Source organism: Colletotrichum fioriniae, assembly GCF_027942845.1.
Source record: "Colletotrichum fioriniae strain IMI 355084 chromosome Unknown scaffold_6, whole genome shotgun sequence".
In the NCBI taxonomy this organism is placed as follows: Eukaryota; Fungi; Ascomycota; class Sordariomycetes; order Glomerellales; family Glomerellaceae; genus Colletotrichum; species Colletotrichum fioriniae.
This window is the reverse complement of record NW_027076842.1, coordinates 682,685-705,144: the sequence shown is the minus strand read 5'-3', so window position 1 is coordinate 705,144 and position 22,460 is coordinate 682,685. Positions and strand designations below refer to the sequence as shown.

Here is a 22,460-nt window from a genome sequence, read left to right as displayed (position 1 = left end):
AAGCAAGGTGAGGTCGTGATCTTATGTGTCTCACCGAGGTGAAGAAAGAGGGGGTGTCTGTGCTTCGGTGAGAGATAGAGTTCACCTGACAGGCTCAGTCGGTGTGATCTTACTGCGGAAATTGCGGGGAAAACGGAGCGGAACGGGGGAGGGCCGGGGTGGGGAGGACCTTCCCGACCCTCCCGCAAACCACCCCTGGCGCACCCGAAAGGAGCGTGTAATCTCGGGTTTGCCCGTGCTCGTATTTGGCCAAGAAACCGGGGTGGGGATGAGTGAACGAGCGTGATTGGAGATGTTTTTTCGACTCCTGGGTTCTGTCCCCAAAGTGTCAGATTCTGCATCATGAGAATGATGTGATTTCCATGTGCGTCTGGGTCTCTCATTTCCCAGGGTATCTTGAACCATTTCTGTACCGCTTTGGGGACCCTTCTTCAAGCGTCCAGACGGCTTGTCCGCTGTTCCAACGAGTACCCTCCCTTCAGACGAATCAAGATGGAAAACATCCGTCCAGACCGACAGGCGATGATGATGCCTCTCAGCATTTTCTCACCGAAGCCGGCCCTAATTTACCAATACCACTAGTGCAAATACTCCATGCTCCCATTCATAATCGCAAACAAAAACGTCCGTCAAGCCCTAACGGACGGATATCTCCTGTTCAACGACTCACCTCCGCCCCTCTCCGCTCTCGGCCAACGCGGGTTCACCCAGCTGCCCTGTGCTTCATCAGGGCCAAGTCGCGAACGATACCCGATTGGAGATGGATTACTATTCCTGGGCGGGGGAGAGGGGATGGAGGAGATGATGGGGGAAGGGGTCCTGACACGTCACGGGTGATGAACTCTATTGCCCGCTTGTGGTTCGGCTGAGCGGTGCGTTCTGCGTCTGCGTTCTGGATACCCGATCCAGGGCTTCAAGTAAGGTACGCACGCACGCCCGCTCCCCATTTTGGAGCCATGGCGATTACAGAAAACCCCTCCTGCAAGAGCTGCAGGAACGTGCATGCACTCGTGATGCGATGAGTGGGCTAATGGTGCATGGTCATGAACATCGTTGGTATCATTAAGATTAGAGTGCTGACGCCGCCAGTCTCCTCCATCTATATGCTAGTGCCTCCAGTAGTTTTTCTGCCTTCCTGCTGTAGTCTTTTTGTCCCTCCTGGTATCTCATGCGAACTTCTTTCTCTGTATGTCTTTTGCTCTCGTTCCTCGCAACACAAACGTGGTCCGTACCTTTCTCGGCCTTATTAGTCGTAATCGGTATCCATGTTCGGTGTCGGAGGATCGGGCGTTGGTGTTGCTGAGCGGCCTTCGATGCTCATTTCTTCTCGGTATGCCATTTGCCCGTTATCGGCTCTCTCTAGCACAAAACACCGCTCGGCGTACACGCCGTTTTCATTCTGACGACGCCAGGCGGCGCTGAAGCGACGGACCATGACCTTGCGCCACCCGCCTACATTAATCGTGATTTGCTTCCAGGGCACGTCGGGCGTCGCGAGCTGCTTCTCTCGTAGCAGAAACTGAAAAGTGCGTAAGGCCGCGTCGTAGTCGCGGTCCATTCCCGGGTGAACAACCTCGAGCGCGTGGAGAACGGTCTGGACGTGTAGTGTGATAGTCTGGAGACTGCGGAAGCTGCATAGAGCGCGGAGGAACTCGGTCGGGTCGCACATGGCCACATCCATATCCAACTCCAGCGTGTGCACGTGTGGCAGACCTTGCGCCAGAATAGCGATATCCTCGCCCCATAGTGTCGGGCACCGTCGGTCCTCCTCTCCAAAGCCCATGTGATCACGGAACTTGAGCACCTGGAGAGATTCGCCATGTCTCAAAATGCCGTCCAGCGGGAACAGACGGGTGTGGCATGTCACATTGAGGGTCTGCAAAGCCCGAATGTGATTAGCCACTAGTAAGTATAAGCCACCTGTTGCTTCTTCTCGTTTATCAACTAGGTGGGCGCTGAAGTCCTCGCAGTGTAGCTGTCGCAAACCCGCCAAGTCGGGGAAATCCACAGTCGACAGGAAGTTGAAGACGGGCACGTATTTCAGGTCGAGCGACTCGAGCTGAGAAAAGTCCCAATGGGCACGGGTATCCTCCTTCGAATGGTTCCAGTCGTAAGACTTGAGGGCCAAGTCTTTCAGCGGGGGCATGCGCTCTCCTTGGGCGAACTTGAAATTCGTCCCCTGCCCACGGTCTTCGTAATGAAATGTCTCCAGGCGGCGGGAGAGCAGGAGCAGCTGTTTTAGGGAATTCAATCGTGTCGTGAGCGGCGGGGCGGGGCTCGCAAGCTTGAGCGAGACAAGAAGGTCTGTGGGAATCGCTCGGACGTAGGTGTCTCGTAGTTGTCCCTCGAATTCTCGCAGGGGCAAGTCCTCGACGAACAGTTTTGTGCCGTTAAATCGTGTCTGCTGGGGGTTGAGCACGTCTGACGGAAGCCAGAGTCGTCCTGATCGGAACTCAGCATCGACATAGTGCCACCTGTGAGTAATGTTAGCAAACTACTTTCAAAAGCTGTAAAGACCACTATCAGCATACCGCACAGTCTTTAGCCTTTGGACCCTGTCCAGCACCCGCCGAATGCCGTCAGGGTCGAGATCGCTCCGTGTGACGACGTGATTGGTGTAGGACGACACATTGCGCAAGAGATTGGGATACCGCGATTCGGCGTCTGGTGCAACAATGCGCTCGTTGAGGCAAATCGTACGGTAGGTGACGGGGGTTGCGATAGCCTCAAAGCGCCTCGACAAGCACCGCGCAGCAGCGAGGGCGCGCTCGTCTATTTCTCGGAGCTGCAAAATCTTCGTAAGCAATTGCGGTTTCAGAGGATTGGCGTGGCCAGGCCAAGGAAGCTTTGGCAACCGCTCAAAAAAACCTACCTGCTCGAAAATGAGAGCCAGCAGCTCGGAGCTGAGGTCATTCAGAGACCATTTCTGTGGCGCTGCACGGAGGGAAGATGCGGTAGCCATTCGCCGACATGTGGCGCTTCCACATGTAGGAGCAGGAGAGAGTCAGGGAAGGGGAGAGGTGTCGAGGAAAGGTAATAGGTGAAGAGACCTCGCGGCTGGCACAGAGGGGGGAAGTAAGGGTCTTATCAACGGTTCCATCAAATTCGAAGGTGTTGTGCTGTTGAAGAGAGCTAGGATGGTCCGAAGTCATGATCCGCCAGTTGACAGACGGGGCTAATCTGTTTGCGGACAATGTCACGAGCGGGTACAGTTAGATGACCCAAGTAAGCCAGCAGCAGCTAGCTAGCCGTGTGGCGACTGCGGGACGGAAGCGACTAGAGGGACGCCGACAACGAGGAGCAGATGGCGTAGTGAAGATGAGGAGGTACCGGTGGAGGAGAATGGTCGGATCGAGGGCCGGGATGGGCTGTATGGGGATTCGATGGGGTCAACGGGGGCCCATCTACATTAACTCGCAGAAGCCGTCTGCAAGAAGAAGACAAGGTGAGGTGCAGAAGGATGCTTGCTTGGTACGTATGTACGCATGTGTATATGTATGTGTATGGGTATTCGTATGTGCGTGTATGGGGCTGATGTGTCGAGGTGTACGTACGGTACAATGGTACCTTGGATCGAAATAGTATGGGGGAAAGAAACCCACGAGAATGGAGTCGCAATATTGGCCCGACACGGACCGGTCAACTCAGATATGATGATGACAGCAGGGCAGGGCAAGGCAAGGGCAAAGTGAGACAAGACTAGTAGCCCCCGGACTAAAAAACAGATGGGGAATGGACAGGAAAGAACAAAAATAAGAACAAGAGACGCCCAGGCGATATGATTAAACAGGATAAGGCCAAGGGCACGGGAAGAAGAGCGGATGAAGGATGGGGAACTTGGAAGGACAGACCCTCTGTAGAAGGAAGGGTGGAGGGAAGAGACTTTTCAAGGCTAACATTCGACGCGCCAAAACTGGACAGGTCAGGTTTGGAAAGGAAAGCTGAGACAGGCCAGCCATTGTATCAACTACCATCCGTTACAGCTCCAGCTGACTGAGGAAAGCAGAGAGACAAGCTGGAAAGAGAATACTCGCGCGAGTACCTGGCACACACCTCACACCCACACTCACAGAGCTACCTCTTGGAGACACTTGAGTGTGTCAAGCCGCGAAGGCGAGGGTCAATTACTAGCAGGAGGGCAGCGAGGAGAAAGCAGGTAAGGATTGGATAGCCAGCCAGCCAGCCAGCCAGCCAGTCAGCCAGTCAGTCAGTCAGTCAGTCCTGAGGCACCGGGCAGAAAGAAGACTGAGTGGATAATACATAGTAGAACATGTTTCAATTCAGTTGATCCGCCCAGAGACGAGGGCCCCTTGTACCTTGGGTACAGACAAGTTGCAGGGTAGAGATATGAACAACATGACAATGGAGAAAGGGGCAGGTAACTTGTAAGGAAGGACTCGGAGGTGGCCGTGAAGGTCAGAGAAGGAGGAGACCGAGATGGGTCATGGGACCCGGGGGAGGAGGAGGGGCTTGAATGGTGGAATGGAGCTAGCAGAAACTCGAGAAGGTACGAGTTGCATGTCTTGTCTGAGGAAAAAGCTGTCACGGCCTTCGTTTGGTTTGTGAGAGAAAAGTTGAAGACAGGACAGGTGTAAGGAGCGAGGTACGAGGTGAGGTGAGAAGTGTGAGGAAAGGGACTTGGATGGGATGAGGAGAAAGAGGAGGTCAAGGGACGTTTCGCAAGAATGTCCGAAAAGGGAAACGCAGATTCAAGCAACATGGGAGGATCCCAGCAGGGTCTAGAAGAGGGCCCCCTGGTCAATGCGGGGGTTGAAGTAAACCGAAGATCGCTGCCGTCTAGATGCATGTGTCTTTATGTATGTGTGCATGTATGAAGTAAGTGCATATGCGGCGAGAAACGTGCCTGCCTCTTTACCTTGACCTCCTTCCTCACCTCGAATTCTGCAGTCATCCCACACCTTAGGTACATTGCGCCCTTTTTCGCCCGCCGTCGTGGTAGAAGATAAAGATACACAATGAGGTACTCGACATAGGTAATTGTGAACAAGAGCATACCTTACCTTACCGATAACCGTACGAGATAATATCCGTACTCAGCACCACCGGCGGGACCACACACGGGTCTTCCCACTCCACTCGCTCCTCTAACCCGAAAGGCACCGCTTCCCTGTCGCTGGGATTGTCGTCTCCTCCCGTCTCTCGTCAAGACAAGAAATCTTCCGCTTTTTCCCTCCGGATGGAACCACGATCCCAGATGCAGGAAAGTACCGCTCCCCCACCACTCTGGTTCCCAGCATAATGGAACCCGGTTTGCCGTTTGATCAACGCGGATCGAGCCAGACAGTACGGATACACTATGGACTATACTACAAGCACACAGTTAGACACCTTGAGCCTGGTTGACTCTCGCCCTCGTGCGGAAAATGAATCCCAACTTTTTTCTTCAGACAATGTTACGCTGCCGCGCCCAACCATCCCATCGTCATTTCCCACGGTCCCGGTGGATTGGCAAGCAATTTATCGTTCGGAGCACATGGATGATGAAGAAACACATCACGGCGAGCTGACCAGAACCTTCTCCAACTACTGGAACAAAATTTTCTCTCCTCCTTCACCCCCAACTATTTGGCTGTCACGGCTTCGGATGACGCGAGATGAGATCAGCTTGACAGTTGCCGAGAGACGCTACTACGTTACGGTTCCAGAGATGACGACCTGTCCCTGTCTTATTTTTAGGCAGGCCAGGAGACTTCCAACCGCGCATGCGACTCTCCTCCGGGGCCTGAGAGAAGTTCACATTTTGTCGAGATAAGCGGCCGTTGTCGGCGCTTCGCAGCCTTTCGCCGTTTTACTCGGATCCCACCGGCAAGGTTAGACTCGTTCTCGGCTCCTTGTACGGAAACCTCAACAACTGACTGGTATCGGCTCTCTGGGCATGAAAAGTCGATGGCATGTCATGCTAGCGAGCAGAGCTCGTTACTTACTCGAGTCGACCTCATCCAGACACTTGCTGCACCTGTCAACCAGCTCATAATCCAATCGCGAACCGCACCGGAACGGACGTGCAGCTGGGCGCGGGAGACAGACTTGGCGGCGAAGCAAACACTGCAGGGGCTCACCACAAGCTTCAATCTCAGGATCCAATCGGTAGCGAAAGACGACAATAAACAAAGCTGACTTTTAGGCTTAGAATGCCCATGTCAAGCCAACGGTCTCAACCCTCTTCAGACTTTCACATCAACAACTGGATGTGAACCCTTTGAACCGTGACGCTCAGATTCCCGCCGTCAAGCTAGGAGCCCCTGTTCGACAACCTCCGTGCACCCTGCGACTCTCGGCCCGCAAAGTCGTTTGGGATTGGGATGAGACTGGCTTGGATTGGATTGGAGACTGGTTGGAGAGTAGGGAACTTGGAGAACTTGGACTGAACGTCTCCCATGGCTCCACACAACTCTGACGAACCAACCGGGAGACCCATAAACCAGAGGGGACTCTGTAATCGGCAATATTCCATTATCCGGGCTGCTGGTCAGCAGATGGATGCGATTTGCTCGTCTGGTTTTCCATCCAGCTCCCTGTCCGCGTCCGTTGTCGAACAGGGGCCCCCGGATCTGCTGTGGTGCACTGAATCCGGCACGCTCAGATATTGTGCTTGCAATTTTCTTTTTCTTGTTCGATTTGGTTCCGGTTTGTTTCTCGCCTACTTGAGGGTCACCGCTTTGATTCTGCACCGTTGCTGCGCATTTGATGCGTCGATGCGGCGCGACTCCCTAGACAAAATACGCAACAAGAATGTCACCAGAAACCGGTATGGGTACGGATGGATATTTCGTAATCCACATCAGCCTCGAACATGGTCCGTTACGCGCGTACAGCGTGATGCAAATTGAGAGGCGAACAGGACGGGGCGTTTGAGTGTACGCAGTATGCGCCGTTCAACAGCAAACCATCGATATCCACGTCACAACAGGGCAGGTGTCAGAATATGCCGCGTCAAATACCTTATGCTAAGAAGGCATAGATAAAGGCGCCGTCTGGCTGCACTGCAGAGCATCGCTACGTGCCGCACTACTTATGTGCGAATAAATGTACATATGCATGCATACGTTGACGAGCGAACCGCATTGGGCTCGAGTCGCGACGTCGGTACCAAGAAAACGTTGACCGGCCGCATTCGACGTGCATGGCGGCAGCGGCTCCCATGTCGTTTAGGTGACTTAGTGCCGCCACCAGCCCAACCACACACCAACCCAGACCTGCCAAAAGGTGAGCAATTGCTTCCTGCATACCACTAGTGCAATTCCATGGTAACTTGGGAAGGAATACATGATCAGTCACTTACGCTTGCCATCTAGCCAACGAGCCGGTGAATCAATCACATTCGAAACTGGAATCTGTCGTCGCCTGCGCCTGTCATTGCATTCAAACAGTGAGACCATCGACTGCCTGCGACTGCCCTACCTGCACTGATCAGCAATGCCGTTCCGGCCCGCGGCTGGTCATATCATATTGTCTCGTAACATTGGTTTTCCATCCATCCATCCTTCGCGACCCGCCTCCAACAAGGAACCACAGACAGCCCGACCTTCATGTCTGTCGGTACCGGATGACATTGACAGTCAACATATCCACGTCCATCATTCCAGGAATACAAAAATTCAAACCCCCTTCTCTCGGCGGCAAATCATGGCTGGTGGCCTTAATTCCCGAACATAGTTGCGAACTCTAATTCCGGCCCGCCTACAACGATATCAAGTGGGCTTGTCAATGTCACCCACTTTCAGACTCCCCAGTCCGAGAGACTCGGTGCGATTCAACGTGTCGTTCTTCCAGAACAAACAGGACGCCATCCCTGGTCGACGCACATAGGCTAGAGCCCGTGGACGGTGGGCGACTACACTAGCTTAAGCTGGAGGAGCGGTCGATCTCTGTTCCATCAGCCGCATCGTCTGATCTCCGCCCAAAGATTCCAGAGATGCGAGTGGTCCGTCGAACCCTTGTACGGTTCCCTGCACAGCCCGCACTAGGTTTTTCCCACGTTGCATCCTGGCCTACCAGCCCTTGACGACTTTCTTCACCAATCCCCTCATTCACCAACCGCCTCTATGGAGACTTTGCTAGGTCTTTCCTCCTTGCTTTCACCACGTCTTTTGAATAAGCTAATACAGACGCGTCTAGTTATCAATATTTAGTTTCCTCAGGCAAACGTCTGTCCATCGAAACATCGAACCCGCTTTCCCGCAGACGCACATACCAGGCATGGTCATGATTGCCATGATGGACTTGATTCAGGACGACCACCCGCGGCGTCGTGATCGAATATGTAGGCTCCTCCTCTGAGTCCTGCGTGCCGCATCCTGTGTCTGGCTCCTGGCAGCCGCTGGTCCGAGCGGGGTGGAAAGGCGTTGAACTCCATCGGGCCAGCTCGTCGTCTGCCATGCCTTCTGGTGAACGTCGTCGCTGCTTCTCTTTGATAGGGCGTCGTTGAAACAAGGCTGGCGCGGAGGGTTCCGAGCACTTCCCCTCAGATGGTAGCACTACCAATGTTCAGACCAGGTCGACCTGGGATGGCCTAACGCTCTAAGGGAACGCGGTCGCCTTGAGGCGATGAAGCTATGGGACGTTAGGTAAGGAAAGGGGGCCTGCACTGACCTTACAAGAGCTTCATATGCCGAGACGGGTCATGTTTGCAGCACGTCCCATCGTCTCCAGGCGTTTCCCGCCTAACCTTGCCCTAAAACGCCGCCATTGGTTCTCAGGAAGGGAGCCGATTGCCGATACTTGGTCAGATCAGACAGTGCTTGCGGCTTGCAGGTGAGGGGGACGTGGCTTCAAGCGCTTCAAGCGTTGCGATTGGATTGGGAGGCACTCTTCCCAGCACTTGTGCCTGTCTGCAGTTCTGCTAGTGCGTTGCGGCTCGAGGGAAACGCCTTTCTGGGCGCACGCTAGCCAACGAGCACATTTGCAGGTGGCCTTGGTATTGGGGATGTGAGGGCACGAACGGCCGTAATCCCCATATTCGCCATCCACTTCATGCTTCGTTCTGAGAACAGGCTGCGTCGCCCAATCTTGGATGTGCCAGGCATTCCTCATGCAGCAGACCGACCTCGAACTGCTCGAGCCCGAGACAGCGAAGTAAGACGCTCAGCTCAGTGTGTTGCTGTGGCACAGTCAGGGCTTTCAAATCACTCAGTTTTTTTATTTTCAAATTGCGAGACTGTCATCTGATACGGCCTCTTCTTCGACTGACCGGGCGCCGCAGGAAGAGGGGATTTTGACAGTTCGCTCGTCAACGTTGCAGTCTGATAGACCATTCCGTCCAAAGGTTGTACCTTTGAAGGGTTGGCGAGAAAGTTATTCTGTCGTGTTCCATACCCGAGACAAGGGTACCAGTCACTCGTCGGTTGTTGCCGTCCAACCCGGGGCCAGCAGAGAGCTCCTAGGAATCAGAGCAGATTCTTTGTGTAGTTCCTCCCCTGCCCCTCCCTCTCCCCTCCTTGTCTCCTTGAAGGGAGACAAGCAGAATCCCAAATGTTACGCTGGCTTGCCCATCTCGCCCATGTGGTTGGCTGTGGCAGTAACTGTCAACAGAGATGCAAGATCTCGCGATATTTGGCATATAGACTATCCGATTCGCTCGATGCCTTTACTCCGGGCAACGCGCCGAGACAGCCGGATGCCACCGCCGACCAACCGCCGCTTGGGTTCCGAAGAAGGTGGTGTGTGTGTGTGTGTGTGTGTGTGTGTGTGTGCGTGCGTGCGTGGTGGTTGCAAGCCCTTCTTCCCCCGGCTTCTGAGGGCTGGCTGGCGATACGATTTGTCAAGCGGAAAGGCCAATATCCTCTACACGTGTCCCGTATCTTTAGGGACGCTACCTGCTCTGGTTGTCTGGTTGGCACGACCGCCCACCCCCGGGGGCGCGAGGGGCGAGAGCCGATAAATCCGGTCGAGTGTGTGTGTATGTGTGCCGGCCGGCCGTTAGCCAACGGAAGACAGGGCTTGGGGGTTTCCCTCCGAGACGGTTTGCTTCCTCCGTTTGGCAGGGTTGTATGGGGATTGCGAAAGCCAGTGCCTGCTGTTGATATCCTTAGTTTTTCGCTGGTCTTTTGGGATTTGGGAACGGCTAAAAGGGTCGTTATATTGCTTGGAGCTGCTTCTGCTAATCTAACTACTTAATCCTCTTGCTTGCCACATCTAGCACATACGACCATACCCATTGGAAAACTCGGGATCCCGTCCGCTCTCCCATAGATAAGCTAATGAGGGCCGGATTAGTAGTTGGGTCGGTGACGACCAGCGAATACCTGGTGTTGTATGTTTTGTTGACTTTTTGTGAAGCTGATTGGATTGACTATGGGCATCATCCATGCTCGTTACTCCCTCCTCTTCTTTCAAACGTGGCCGCGGCTGGGGCTTCTCACCTTTTTACGTCGTCTGGCTGCAAGTCTCAGGTTGACTTAAGACTAGATGAAAGCGTATTCCTGCATGGGCAGGTCCATTATCTGCCACGTCCCCTTCACCTTGTTCACCACTCTGTACAGTGTTGGGGCGGCGGACTCTGTGTTTGAGGCTATTCCCAGATTAACCGGTGCCAGATATAGAAGCTAGCCGCTCAGGTTCCTTCCCTTTGTTGCATGCCATGGGTTGCTCTTCATCGACAGCGGCGCTCTGCTCCCCAGAGCTCTCCGATATTGTCTTCTCCACCGGTTCAACCACCCAGCACATACTCCTACTTCTGATATCAGGACGAGACAGTACTTGCCAGTCCGAGTTGAAGACGGTAGCAACGAGGCATGGTCCATCCACGTCGAATATCGATACGAGATGCTGAGTTCGAGCTTGCTCTGCCTCTGCCGTGAAGAGTTCTCGTTTGAGAGCTTCCCCGAACCAAGCCAAACTAGACGGGACGATCCTGGTTTCGTGATCCTCAAGGGTATCGAAATTTCCTTCGAGGCCAGAACTGTAGAGTGTCGCCAGAATTTGTCGCTGTATTTGCCGTTGGATAATCTTGTCTGGAACATTGCCATCATTCTGCCGACTTGGTCCTTCCCCTGAACCGCGGCTCGGCCTGGGGTTCACTCCTGCTAGCGGGGCATTGAGAGCGCGGTTGTACCTGCCGACGGAGAGGACACCCTCCTGCATGACCCTGTCTACAATCCAGGCTTGGCAGTAGCCGCCGCCTCGATCCTTATCCAGCTGAAGCGTTTTGAAAGGGTCCTCCAGAACGTCTTCATGTGAAAAAAGCTGCTCACCCACCAAGTCTGGCATATCTGGTATGCGTCCATAGACGGCATCCGTGCGAATCGATTGCCAGATGCTGTTCGCGGCGCCTAGAGACTGAGTGGTACAGAGGCCGTGCAGGTATCGCAAGATGGCGAAGAAGATCTCCGCCACGATCTTCTGCATCTCGGGCTCCGCTTCTACACGGTAGGCGTCAAGGTATACTTTGACCTGAATCCCCCTCGCATCCAGGCCTTCCCAAACGCTCGAGTGGGCAGCAATGACACCATGGTGGAAGATTTCTAATTTTGCTTGGTCCCTGACGTAGTTCCTTGAGAAATGTTGGGTAATTTACCCGCCTAGCGAATTCATCCACGGATTCCTCCTTTTGGCGGTCCACGACGATGCACAAGCACTTCATCCTATGCCAGATCTCGGCGTATTGATATTTCAGAGGGCTGAGATCGAGAGTATCGTCAACTGTCCAGAGATATGCACATAGATGCAGTCCTTCGCTCTTACTCCCAAAACTATGTTTGTATACGGCCGGGTTGACGAGCTTGCCGTCTTGTACTGCGTAGCTACTGATCCCTTTGGAGTCCGTGTCAAATGGTGAGAGAAGGCTCCCTACGCGGCGGTCCATAGAAGGGTCTGGCTCTCCGTCTTCGTCGCCAGGGAAGTCATAGACCTCAGGCACCAGGAGGGACGTGTCTCCGTTCAGCAGCGTGATGGCCAAAATACCAAGTCGGAGCGAATCGCATTCCTTTGCTACTCTGTCAGGGTCTAAGCGAACCTCATAACTGCACATGTTTGCCAGGATAGTCAGACGGTCTTGAGCATCGCGACAGTGGCGACTCTTCAGCAGCGTCAGGGCCGTGGCAGCGTTCACCTTTTGACGGCCGCCGTAGACTTTGCCTCCGTACACGTGGATACCAACCACATGCTGGCGCACTGTGATCTTTGGATGAAGATACTCAGCGACGGAGAGAATCGGGATGGCATTCCTGCCGGTGCTCGTTCGAATCAGAACCTGCCCCATAACCTGGAAACGTTGTTCCAGCAGAGACTTGTAGGTTTCGACAAGGACCCTAAAGAGGTCTACAGGAATGCAGATGATCTTCGACTGCAGAGCTCGCCTCTCCGAGTCCAGAGGATGTCGCGGAATCGAATATTTCTTCTGATCGGCGCGGAGCTTGGATGTGTAGACAACATCGGGACCCCGTCTGAACACAAGAACCAAGCCGTCGCCGGCACGGACTGCTTCTTGAATAACCCACGCTCGCGTGTACCATTTGTCCGATTGGACCATGTGCAAAAAATCCAAAGCACATTGGAACAACTGTGGACGGAGGCTCAAATAACGCAGCTCTTCGGTTTCGTGATCTATCAAGAACTGAACCGCGCTCATCTCAGTCTTGCTGATCGTCGATTCGTGGAGGCCAGCTGTAACGATAGCCCTATTGTAGACAATGTCTAGAGCCTGTACCCCGAGCCGCTGATATGCCTTGTCTTCCTCTGAGCCATCTTCTTTCGGTTGCGGGAGGCATTCCTGGTCGATCCAAATCATGCGAAGGCCGACGGAATTAGCAAAGTCGACAGCACGGTCGAGAACATCGTCGAGTGCGCGAGCAGGGCGTGGCTTGCCGTTGAGATCTCGGACCTTTGACTCGGTGATAGGAGGAACTGTGTTTCCATCCTCGTCTTTGATTTCCTCAGGCCAGCAGTACGATACTACGACATAGTAGACACATACGTCGACGCTGCTTGGCCGTTCTGTGACGACATGCGGAAAATCGTCCGCTGGTTTGAAAAGGCGGAAGTTCCGCGTCTTTCTGTCGTGGGGGAACGTGGGTAGCTTCGAGCATATTCTGCATTCGAAGACGTCTTCATCGTCGTCTGCCTTGGCGACAGAGGGCCCGGATTCTGCTGCAATCGGTGCGTTGTCAGACTCGTCGTCACTCATCAATGACAGACGGATGGCCTCTTGAAGCTCTGGATCATCCATGTTGTCGTCTTCGGGGGCCTCTTTGCATGCTGCAGATAGTCCAGCAATCGTGTCCAGAGGCTTCGCCGCAATTATTTCGTCGCTGGATTCATCGTCACTCATCAAGGACAGGCGAATGGCTTCTTGAAGATCTAGATCGTCCATGTTGTCGTCTTCTGGAGGATGCTCAGATGCCACAGCTGCTGGCCCGGCTTCCGAGTCCGGTTGCTTCAGAGACGCGATGATTGCTTGCTTGAACATGGCATCCTCGTCGTCATCTGCAAGGGTTTGTGGTACGACGGATGAAGCATGATAGGAACTCGTCGGCGTGAGCTCAGGAGACCTCTCGAGAATCGCGGTGTTCTTATTGCTCTGGCCCGTCTTCGAGTCGCCCTCCTCCGCGTTGACGGTGTCATCATACAGCAGAAACTTGATATCCCGATAAGCCCACGTCTGTGCCTTGACGCGATGTACTTGGAACTTCCAAAGCCCTTGGACCTTTTCGAGGTCCTCGGGCCTGATAGCCGACATATTATGGCCCGTATCGTCTTGCATGTTGTCCGTTTGGAGATGTATTCGGGGGTAACCGTGCCTTCTGAATCTGCATTCGAATAGTGGCAGGTAGGCTCGGCTGATTGAGTAGAAAAATAGGGGGCTGAGAGCGGAATGCGCACCCGAGTAGACAAAAACACAATGCCTCTTGGATCAGTGGTAGAGGATAGCCTGTCATCACGACAGAGATTGGATACCTCTTGTAAGCTTGGCTGCCTCCCCAGAACGCCTCGCAGCCTGCTTCACAAAACTTCCCTGACGTATTTCTGCGGGCTGATATAGGATGCAGACTTGAAAATTGTCATCGATGATTGGAGTATACCTCGGAGTTTTGCGGCACGTCTAGTTGCCTCACGACTGCTTCGCCACGAAAGAAAGCTTCAGCGCCCAGTGAAAGTTGAGGGCAGTCCTTCGTTAAGTAAGGCAACGCCGCTCGACTGCAGTATAGCAGTCAGCGTTACATCAAGGCAGGTAGGCCATATATAGTGTAGGGAAATGTAGGTGGTGTGCCAATGCTGTCTGAATTGTGAGCAAAAAAGAGATGTGACATTCTGGAAGAGAGGAAACGAGAGAAAACGGGCGAGGTGTCGACCCCATGTATGGGACGACGTTGAAGACTACCTACTACTTAGTACGTAGCGAAACGTTTCTTTCTGATCCCACTTCCCCCTCTCTACAGCAGTAGAAGCAGTTCCTTCTGTACCCTTGCCTCGTCACTTCCTTCAGTTGATAGCGACGGCAAACGAGCATTGTCACTTCCCTGAGGATAAAAAGGTCTGATTTCATAGAGGTAAACTCGTAAGCCAGACGCCGTGCTTTGCTAATGCCTATAATCGACAACTTTCTTTCGCTCATCAAGAGCGCAAATTTCATCTGCCTTGCGTGAGATGAGAACCACCACAAGATACCCAATTTCTCCCTTTCGAGACTGTAAAGCAATATGCGCAGGGAAATCGTCCCTTTTGCTGATCAACAAAACAGGCCAGAATACATCATCCCCTTACAGAATCGTGCTTTCGCGCCAGCCGATTTAGTACCTGTATACCGGCTCCTTCTTCTTGGAACTCTTCGGGGTTGACTCGTAAAGATCATCGTCCGAATCCTCATGCAGTGTCTCTTGCCGGTTCCTGAGGTCTACAGTCTGAATCGGGTTGCCGCTGAGGGGCCCGGGCGTAGTGGCTTCGTCGGCTCCATGCATCGTGATTTTGCCAAGAGCGCTGTCTTGTCTTCCAAGGTAGCTTGGAGTGGGGTTGAAGCCTGGGTGGAATGGCTCATGAGCCAGGCGAGGCTCCTCACCCGGCAGTTCCACCGCACCACCGGATCCTCCGGGTCTGCTCGATGAAGAGTAGTGGTTCTCCGGTTGGGGGTCCCTGAATGGGTCCTCGGCCCCGTATTGCGGTTGGGCTTTCGGGGGCGGTCCCGGGGGTGGTGCGAAGGATTCTGATGCTTTCCCCTTTCCGCTTCCCTCGGATGGCCGTGTCGGCAGAGGAGGAGTCGAGCTCGAAGATGACGACTGGGCCTGCGCCTGCGCCCATTCTTGGGTCCGGCTTGCTTGCTGAGACTCGGCCGTCTGTGGGCTCACGGGGCTGGCATTATCTGACCTCGGGTCAATTCCGAGCTGCTTCCGAGCGCCCAGAACGGCTCTCTGATGCTGATTGAGCGCTGATTGAAGTTGCTCGTTCGTATCGATCAGGTGCTCCATAGTCTCATTGTCGGGAGACGGGTTTTCAGCAGTCATGTACAGTTGTATACTTCTCGAAGCACTTTGGCATCTGTCCGCGAACTCCTTGATCAGGTCATTGTTGATGACCTCCTGGGGAGGAGTGTTGACGACAACTTGGGAAAGTAACTTGGCAGATGTTCTCGCCTCTTCTAACCTGCTCGCAAGCTCAGCCGGGGTAGGCAAGCTTCGATTGGTGTGATTCCTCGCAAAGTAATTCTGCGAGTGGGGGTTGAATGGCGGCGCATTCATGGTTCGAGGATCGGGACCTGCCATGGACTGTCTGGGATTCTATCGAGATACGTTAGTTTGGTAAAGACGGAATCGACTGCTTTCGTAGGAGCCCTTACGCCATATTGCTTGTAGCTTCGTTCCTTTTCCTTCTTCCACATGGAGATCAACTCGCCCAAACCCTGGTCGTCAAACTTGGTAGCCTCAAAGGTGTCCAATGTCTCAGATAGCATCTGTCTGACACTGGGATCGTGCGTAGTACGGTATAACTCCTTGACGGTATCGGCGAACTTCTTGTCCATATTCCGCGTGAACGTGGGGCCAGGATTGTCGGTAAGGATGCGAATCAGCATGATAGCATTGTACTGCCACGAGGCTTTGGCGTGGTTGTCTTTGGCTAGGTATTTCCGAATGATGCGCGCGCATTCGGCGGCGGCGGCCGGAGAAGACTCAGCGGCATCGACAATGGGAGGGAGGTAGAGGACTTCATCGCCCTGGACATCGTATTAGCAGGAAGCTCTACGCGAGCACAAATTGTCGCGGCTAAGTATATACCTGAGCATTGGGGCCTCCAGATTCGCAGAATTGTTTCTGAACACTACGTCAGCTGTGATCGTTGGCGTAGGGAAGGCCGGATCTTGCATACCACGCTACGAGCAGCGGTAGCTTCGGGCGTCTCGTTCTGCGGGTCTGCTGGCGATGCCGACACTTGGCTGGATCCACTGAAGTCTTGCGGGGAGAGATATCAATCAGCACTTCCTTCGGGATCACTCTGAAGATGGTTAAGAGTATTGGGTTGTATGGCGGTTCCTACTCACTGTTCGTCGTTCGCTTCTTGAGCGTACTCATCATCCGATTCACACTAAGCCCCTTCATGGCCTTCATCTTTACGGTCGCGGAACTGGCGGGCGGAGGAGCAACTGAGTCGCGAGGAGATGGGAGACTTGCGTCGGAAGCACGGATCTAGGGGTCCTGCAACGGACACAGGGGAAAAACGTCCGAGTCGACGCGGAGTGGTCGGATGTTCAGGAGAGATGTTGATATAAACGTCGCAAGATATCGCAAAGTGGCCGTGAACGACTGAAGTCAATGGACGATGGGCGGATTGTCTGTGGGAAAGGGTTAAGGTTCGGTGAATGGAATGACAGCAATGCGGAGAGCTGTGCGCGTATATCTCGGGGGGCGTGGGTTGCAGGCAAGCGGCGGGAGTTTGGAAGAAATAGGTACGGATGCGCAGGGCCTAGTTGAGCTGCAGCCTGGAAGTGACGCTCGGAGGGGGAGGGTAAGGCAAGGTCGGACGGGCCAGACGAACTGGGGGTTATTTTAAATTTAAACCTCAGCCCGGCGTCCCGCTGGTCCACCGTCCACGGGGTCCTTTTAAGCGTGTGCTGTAATGGTGCGTAGTGCGGTATCTGGTCTGTTGGACCGTTGGAAAAGTTTTGGCGGGGTGATTGGAACGCCGCAAGTGTACAGCGTCTCGGCGTGTGAAAGGAGGGAGACGGCGGCGCCTGGCAAGGGTTCGGGTCGAGTGGGCTTGTCTGCGCCTCTCCGAGTGCGTGGTGCCAGGAGAGTGACTGACCGCGGTACGGAGTCGAGGTCACGTAGCGGCGGCGGTAGTCTTTGGCCTTGCGAATGCCGGACGTTGCCGGTGGCTTTGAATAACCTTGATACTCTGTTGGTAGCGCTTCTAGGAGGTCTATCTCGTGGAGGATGGCGCAAATGAGTGTGGCTGTTCGTCGGTTTGTCTTCGGGCCTGAGCAGATGCTTCGTTTGGTAAGAGGGGGAAAAGATCAAGGGGTCCTGTCGTTTCTTGGTGTTCGGTGTCAATGAGAAACGATGATGGGCGCGCAGGAAGACATCAGTGTTTCTAGCAAGTTGTTAGAGACCCTTGCAATCTCGTCGTTGTTGGTTGGAGCGAACCATGTCAGATCAGAATAAAGGTATGAACGCGAACGACGAGAGGAAACGAATGGCGGCGGAGAGGGTTTTCGGTTTGCGTTGGGCCGATGAAGGTATGCTCGTCGCACCTTTTGCTGCGGCGAGTTGTTCAGACCAGTTCAGACCAGGTACGGTGTCGCGGGCGTCGAGTCTGGAGCAGGCATGACGACGACTTGGATGGCAAAAAGTGATGCGCAAGAGGCCCAGAGGCCCCAGAGAAGACGGCAGTGCCTGGGGAGACCTTGCACCGATCCTTGGTACGTATCTCACAGCTCGGAGGTGGGGACCTCCAAACCACCAAACTTTGGTTTTGGGTCTTTCCTCCTCTGTATCCGTCCAGACGGGAGTAATCCTTCTCGTTGAATCCTATCCATCCGAGTCTTTCTCAAGTTGTTCGGACCTGACTTTACCCGAGACGACTTTTCAAGACTTGAAGCATTCTTAACGTAGCTGCCACATGTGCCCCAAATCCACACAACCCATCACGCTTTATTGGAATGTTTATTCAACCTCGTTCTTTTCGGTTTGGGTTCTACTTTATTTGGAGAGGACCACGTCAAAAATTGGGGGTTGCATTAACTAGAGACATCCCCCCATTTTGACGTATGCGGGCGGGTACAACGGTCCAGTCTACATTCATGCCATAATTCAGGGTCTTCCTCCCGCAGATGATCGGACGGCAAATCTGCTCCTTCAATAACACAGCAACTCGTATCAACATAAACACCAAGCTAGACAAACTATCTGTCTTGATCTTGTTATTGTTTATTGTGATTGCGAGAAAAACGACCGACCATAGTCGGCCTCTTCTTCGCCTTGCAGCCGATGGTAGCTACACAAACTTTCATCTGCCAAACCCCACGGCCCGGCAAGCCAAGTGTTGGTGTGCACAGTCGTCCCTGCACAGCCTCACTCATCCACGCAAGCAGCGACATCCTCAACACGTACGTGTATGGCCAAACAGCGCCACGGGACCTGCCACCTACATCGCGCGCGGTGCACACTACACACTTTTCCCTTCGGCCTCCCGTCGTCTTGTGGAGAACTCCCAAGACGCCAGACATAAGCGGCCGCGCAAATCAACCCCTCTTTGGCGTACACTTACAGATACCTGGCGGTGATATTGTACATCATCAGGTTGCCTCCCGCGCCAAATGTCGTTACCCTCTTTTTGAACTTCACGGCCTCGTGGACGGCTCCCGCGGCTAGCTTTCGGCGATAAGAAGCTATTGTATCCTGCAGCTTGCTGACAACGTTCTTCAATAAAGTACTCGCAACAATGCCTGGAATAGTTGTTATTGGCTGCCCGGTCACTGCGCGTACAAGATGGCGCGGTTTTCTACTAATGCTTGTCCTGCCTTGTGCCATCCTACACTTGCTTGATTAGATGCTCTGGGTCGTACCTGCTCCATCTACGACGAGTATTCTTCGCCGTCGTCTGACTCGCCGTCGGCCGACACTTCCTCCACGATCAGGTTTCCTGACCGCCCAATCTTCTGTCCCATCGTTTCCTCTTTGCTGGGCTCGTACACCACCCGCGGCATGACAGACGCAATACGGAACTGATACTCGTGCTCGTAGCCCTCTGGCTTGACAGCGGTCTTCTCTGACACTTCTTCCGATGCCGTCAACACATCGTAACACTCTACGAAAGCGTATAGCATTTCCATCGTGGTGTCGTTGCGGAATCGGCGCACAATCCTTCCAGCGCCAGACGACTCGGGCATCTTTAGCGCAATCCGTACAACATCCTTGTTGCTCGCTGGTGGCTCGTCTTCCATAGTTGTCGCCCGCCAGCGCTTCCACTTGTCGCCCAGCTCCTCGCGCCTTGCCGCAGCCTCGGCCTCCTCCTCGGCTTTGCGCGCAGCTTCTGCCGCGGCCTTCTCCGCCTCGCGCCGCTGTCGCGCTCTCTCCCTGTCCTTGGCCAACGATCGTTCGTAGGCAGTATCTTGCTCGGTCCGCAGGCTGCGAGCCACCTCTTGTGCTGTTCTCTCTGCTCGAACACCTGCTAGATCCGGTGCGTATTTGTTGATGGCGGTCTGGGCCTCTGAAAGGTACGCAGTAGCCGGCATCGGGCCAGCAAGTCGCTTGATGATGCTCATTCTAGTGCTTCCTTCCTTGGGCGTGAGGCAGACGATCGCTGAAAATGGGTACTTTGTGCAGTTGTATTCCTGGGCAACTTGGTACGCTTCCGAGTCCAGGATGTTACCGCCCCACAGAATGACATTGTTCGCCGGGTCGTTGATGAAGCTGACCACATCCGGGTTCAACAGAGTTTCCCTTGTGAATGATTCGGTATCGTCGTGTTCGGGTGACATGAGAACGACAAGTAAGAACTTGAGTTCCTTCTTGGCCAAGTCTTGTGCCTGGGCGATCCCGCCCTCGAACCAGGGTAGTTCAGTGCTTCCATACTCTTCCTCGAATTCGCGCTTGAAACGCGCAGCTGTGTCTCGGGGCATGAGCATCCGGCGCCCGTTGGTACTCCGCAGTCCATTTCCTGGCCCGCTTGTGATGGCCCGTGGCCGGATCTGTCGGGGAAGGAAACTGAGCAGGTAGAAGACGGTCCGGAAAACCTTGGATGCGATGCTGTAACCGATACTGAAGGGCGCCAGGAGTAATCCGATGAGGAATGGCGGACGGTGGACTGTATTCGGTTGCGGAACGATTCGCGGCGCGGGGTCGGGTCGATCTCTCCGCGGAGCCGGCGGACGAGCTGCAGAGGCAAGCAGACTCTCTTGAAGGTTCTCGTGCCGCGCTTCTGTCCGGGGGACGTCCTGTGCCATTGCCTCCGCAACAGGATCAGGGCCTTCGCCGTCGAAGAACTTGGCGATGGCAATCTGTACCCCGATCAGTCAGCAGAGTTCACAAGCTGGCCAGTACCGCGTTGCAAAAGTTTACCTGGACGTTCCATTGCGATCGCTGCAACAGCGGTATCGCATCCTTGAGCTCCTGATTTGTGACGCTTGTGTATTGCTGGAGGGACTCTTGCTGACTTGCAGACAGCTGTCCCAAATCTACGTCTCCGCTTTCCGCCATGCTGTCGTTTGGTGCTGTACACAAAGTCAAGATTGGCGTGTATGTCGAAGCGACGATGGATAAAGTCCAAAGGCAGCTTCAGTTGTCCATGGAATAGGTGATTGCGCAGGTTGACGTTGTGAAAGGAGTCAGGCCAAAGGCGGAATTGGGCTGGTGATAGCGAAGAGCAACGTGGCTAAGCAAGGTAGCGGAGAGGGACCCCTTCCGCGGTAGTTGCAGCAGCCTATCCACGTCGCGATACAATGCCAGAGGTCGAATGTCTTGCCCGTGAATTAAGGAAAACACTACACTTGGTTCCGTGGGGGAGATGCAGAGACAAGTTCAAGAATCAAAGGAGCGGCTTTGGGCTTTGATGCAGCTCGTTGACGAGAGGCTGGATGCGTTGGTAGCAAGTGACCGGGTGTCTGAGATGCTCCGCTAGTCGCAGTTAATTGTCGAGAGTGTCTTGCCTGGTGACGACACTTGTCCGTGGGCGGAGGTCGGGTGTTCTCGAGGGCTTGGCAAGGTACATGAGGTAAGGTACAGGAGGTACGGAGTACTGCTGGCGTCTGCGCGACGAATCGCGTTGGCGACGCCACAGAGAGTATGCTCTATCGCCTATCTGGACACATGGCAATTACATCCGCCCGATGAGGGGCGACGTGTCGGATAGGTGCATAGCTCCGCTGCGATGTTCTAGATGCCTGCAAATGGTGTTCGGACACCTACAGGATCTTCCCTAAGCTACAAATACTGTGAGGACGGGAAGTGCAGTAATCTTCAACATCATCAGCATATTCAATAGACACAAGTATTCCCCATAGATGTAAAATGGTAGATGGGACGTGAGTGAAAATACGGCTATTATTCCCACATTAAATATCGACATATATCCGGAAGTATTTCAGCATTCCTACAATGCATATGAGCTCATGAGCTAGTGACATCCACCTCGTTATGTACCAAGTGAAGGCCAGTCCAACCTTGATATTATTATCGCTCGGATATTGTGGAAATGACATACTTTCACGGCCAAATCCAACGCGATTATCCACCACGACTGTCGATTAGTATTGCTACTGTGTAGAGCATTGACTTTTAGCGATTTTCATGTCGCGTGTGTCATCGTCTCTCCCTCCCAGTGCTGCTGGACCCAACCTACGCAATAAGTTGGTTCGACTTGGTTGGTTTCATTACCGCCGACCGATCCTCCGCTCGCACCGCCAACTCCCGCTCCTGTGTAGGTTTGGGTATTTCCTGGCCGCGCGGTAGCAAATCTGACCTCTCTGCCTTCTTTACCCACATAAACCGCCTACCTTACCTCACTGGACTGTTCCGCCGCCCGTCGCACCGTTGTCGCTGGTCCCTGTTTTTCCCTCTGTCCTTCCTGGTCCCTCCCACCTTTCCTGCGCTGGGCTGCATATCCGTACGCATCCTTCCAAGTAAAGATACGGTGCGCGCATCGGTGCTTTACTTTCTACCTCGCCTTACCTAAGGTGCTATCTCAACTCGACCTTATTCCGACTTCATTCCGTCGCCTTGCATCATCCGCCAAATTGATCTGCTGTCAACCTCGACCCTCGCCTGGTGCACGGCATCGTGTCCATGATCGAGACACCTACCCCACCAAACGTGTTCGAGCCATGGCAAATGTCTGCAAGGATCAAGTGCGTCTGCCCAAAAATGTCCTCTCTCCCCCCCCAGTCCGGCTTCGCGCCAGGCCCCACGCGAGCTCCAGTCCTTCTTCTTTGCCCGCCTTTGTCTTCTCTCCACCCCGCTCAGACAGCCCAAGTCCTGAATCCCCCGTCCACACCCAGCGCGCGCGCGTCCAAACCATGA

General features: G+C 54.0%; 4 protein-coding genes across 4 annotated transcripts; all 4 read right to left on the bottom strand.

Moving 5' to 3' along the window:
* Positions 1-1,246: 1,246 nt before the first annotated feature.
* N0V96_005662 (uncharacterized protein) lies at positions 1,247-2,962 on the bottom strand (the record flags this gene model as incomplete). Its single annotated transcript, XM_053199327.2, has 3 exons — positions 1,247-2,474; positions 2,532-2,785; positions 2,873-2,962. 3 exons carry the CDS (start codon positions 2,960-2,962, stop codon positions 1,247-1,249), a joined length of 1,572 nt encoding a protein of 523 aa, XP_053043233.1.
* A 7,580-nt stretch (positions 2,963-10,542) lies between these two features.
* N0V96_005661 (uncharacterized protein) lies at positions 10,543-13,720 on the bottom strand (the record flags this gene model as incomplete). Its single annotated transcript, XM_065757463.1, has 2 exons — positions 10,543-11,483; positions 11,506-13,720. 2 exons carry the CDS (start codon positions 13,718-13,720, stop codon positions 10,543-10,545), a joined length of 3,156 nt encoding a protein of 1,051 aa, XP_065613806.1.
* A 1,027-nt stretch (positions 13,721-14,747) lies between these two features.
* Positions 14,748-16,553, bottom strand: N0V96_005660 (uncharacterized protein; the record flags this gene model as incomplete). Its single annotated transcript, XM_065757462.1, has 5 exons — positions 14,748-15,728; positions 15,788-16,162; positions 16,224-16,259; positions 16,315-16,397; positions 16,487-16,553. The coding sequence occupies 5 exons, from the start codon at positions 16,551-16,553 to the stop codon at positions 14,748-14,750; spliced, it is 1,542 nt and encodes a 513-aa protein (XP_065613805.1).
* Positions 16,554-19,018: 2,465 nt separating this feature from the next.
* On the bottom strand, positions 19,019-20,642 carry ucp10 (UBX domain-containing protein 10; the record flags this gene model as incomplete). Its single annotated transcript, XM_053199324.1, has 2 exons — positions 19,019-20,443; positions 20,505-20,642. 2 exons carry the CDS (start codon positions 20,640-20,642, stop codon positions 19,019-19,021), a joined length of 1,563 nt encoding a protein of 520 aa, XP_053043230.1.
* Positions 20,643-22,460: the final 1,818 nt, after the last annotated feature.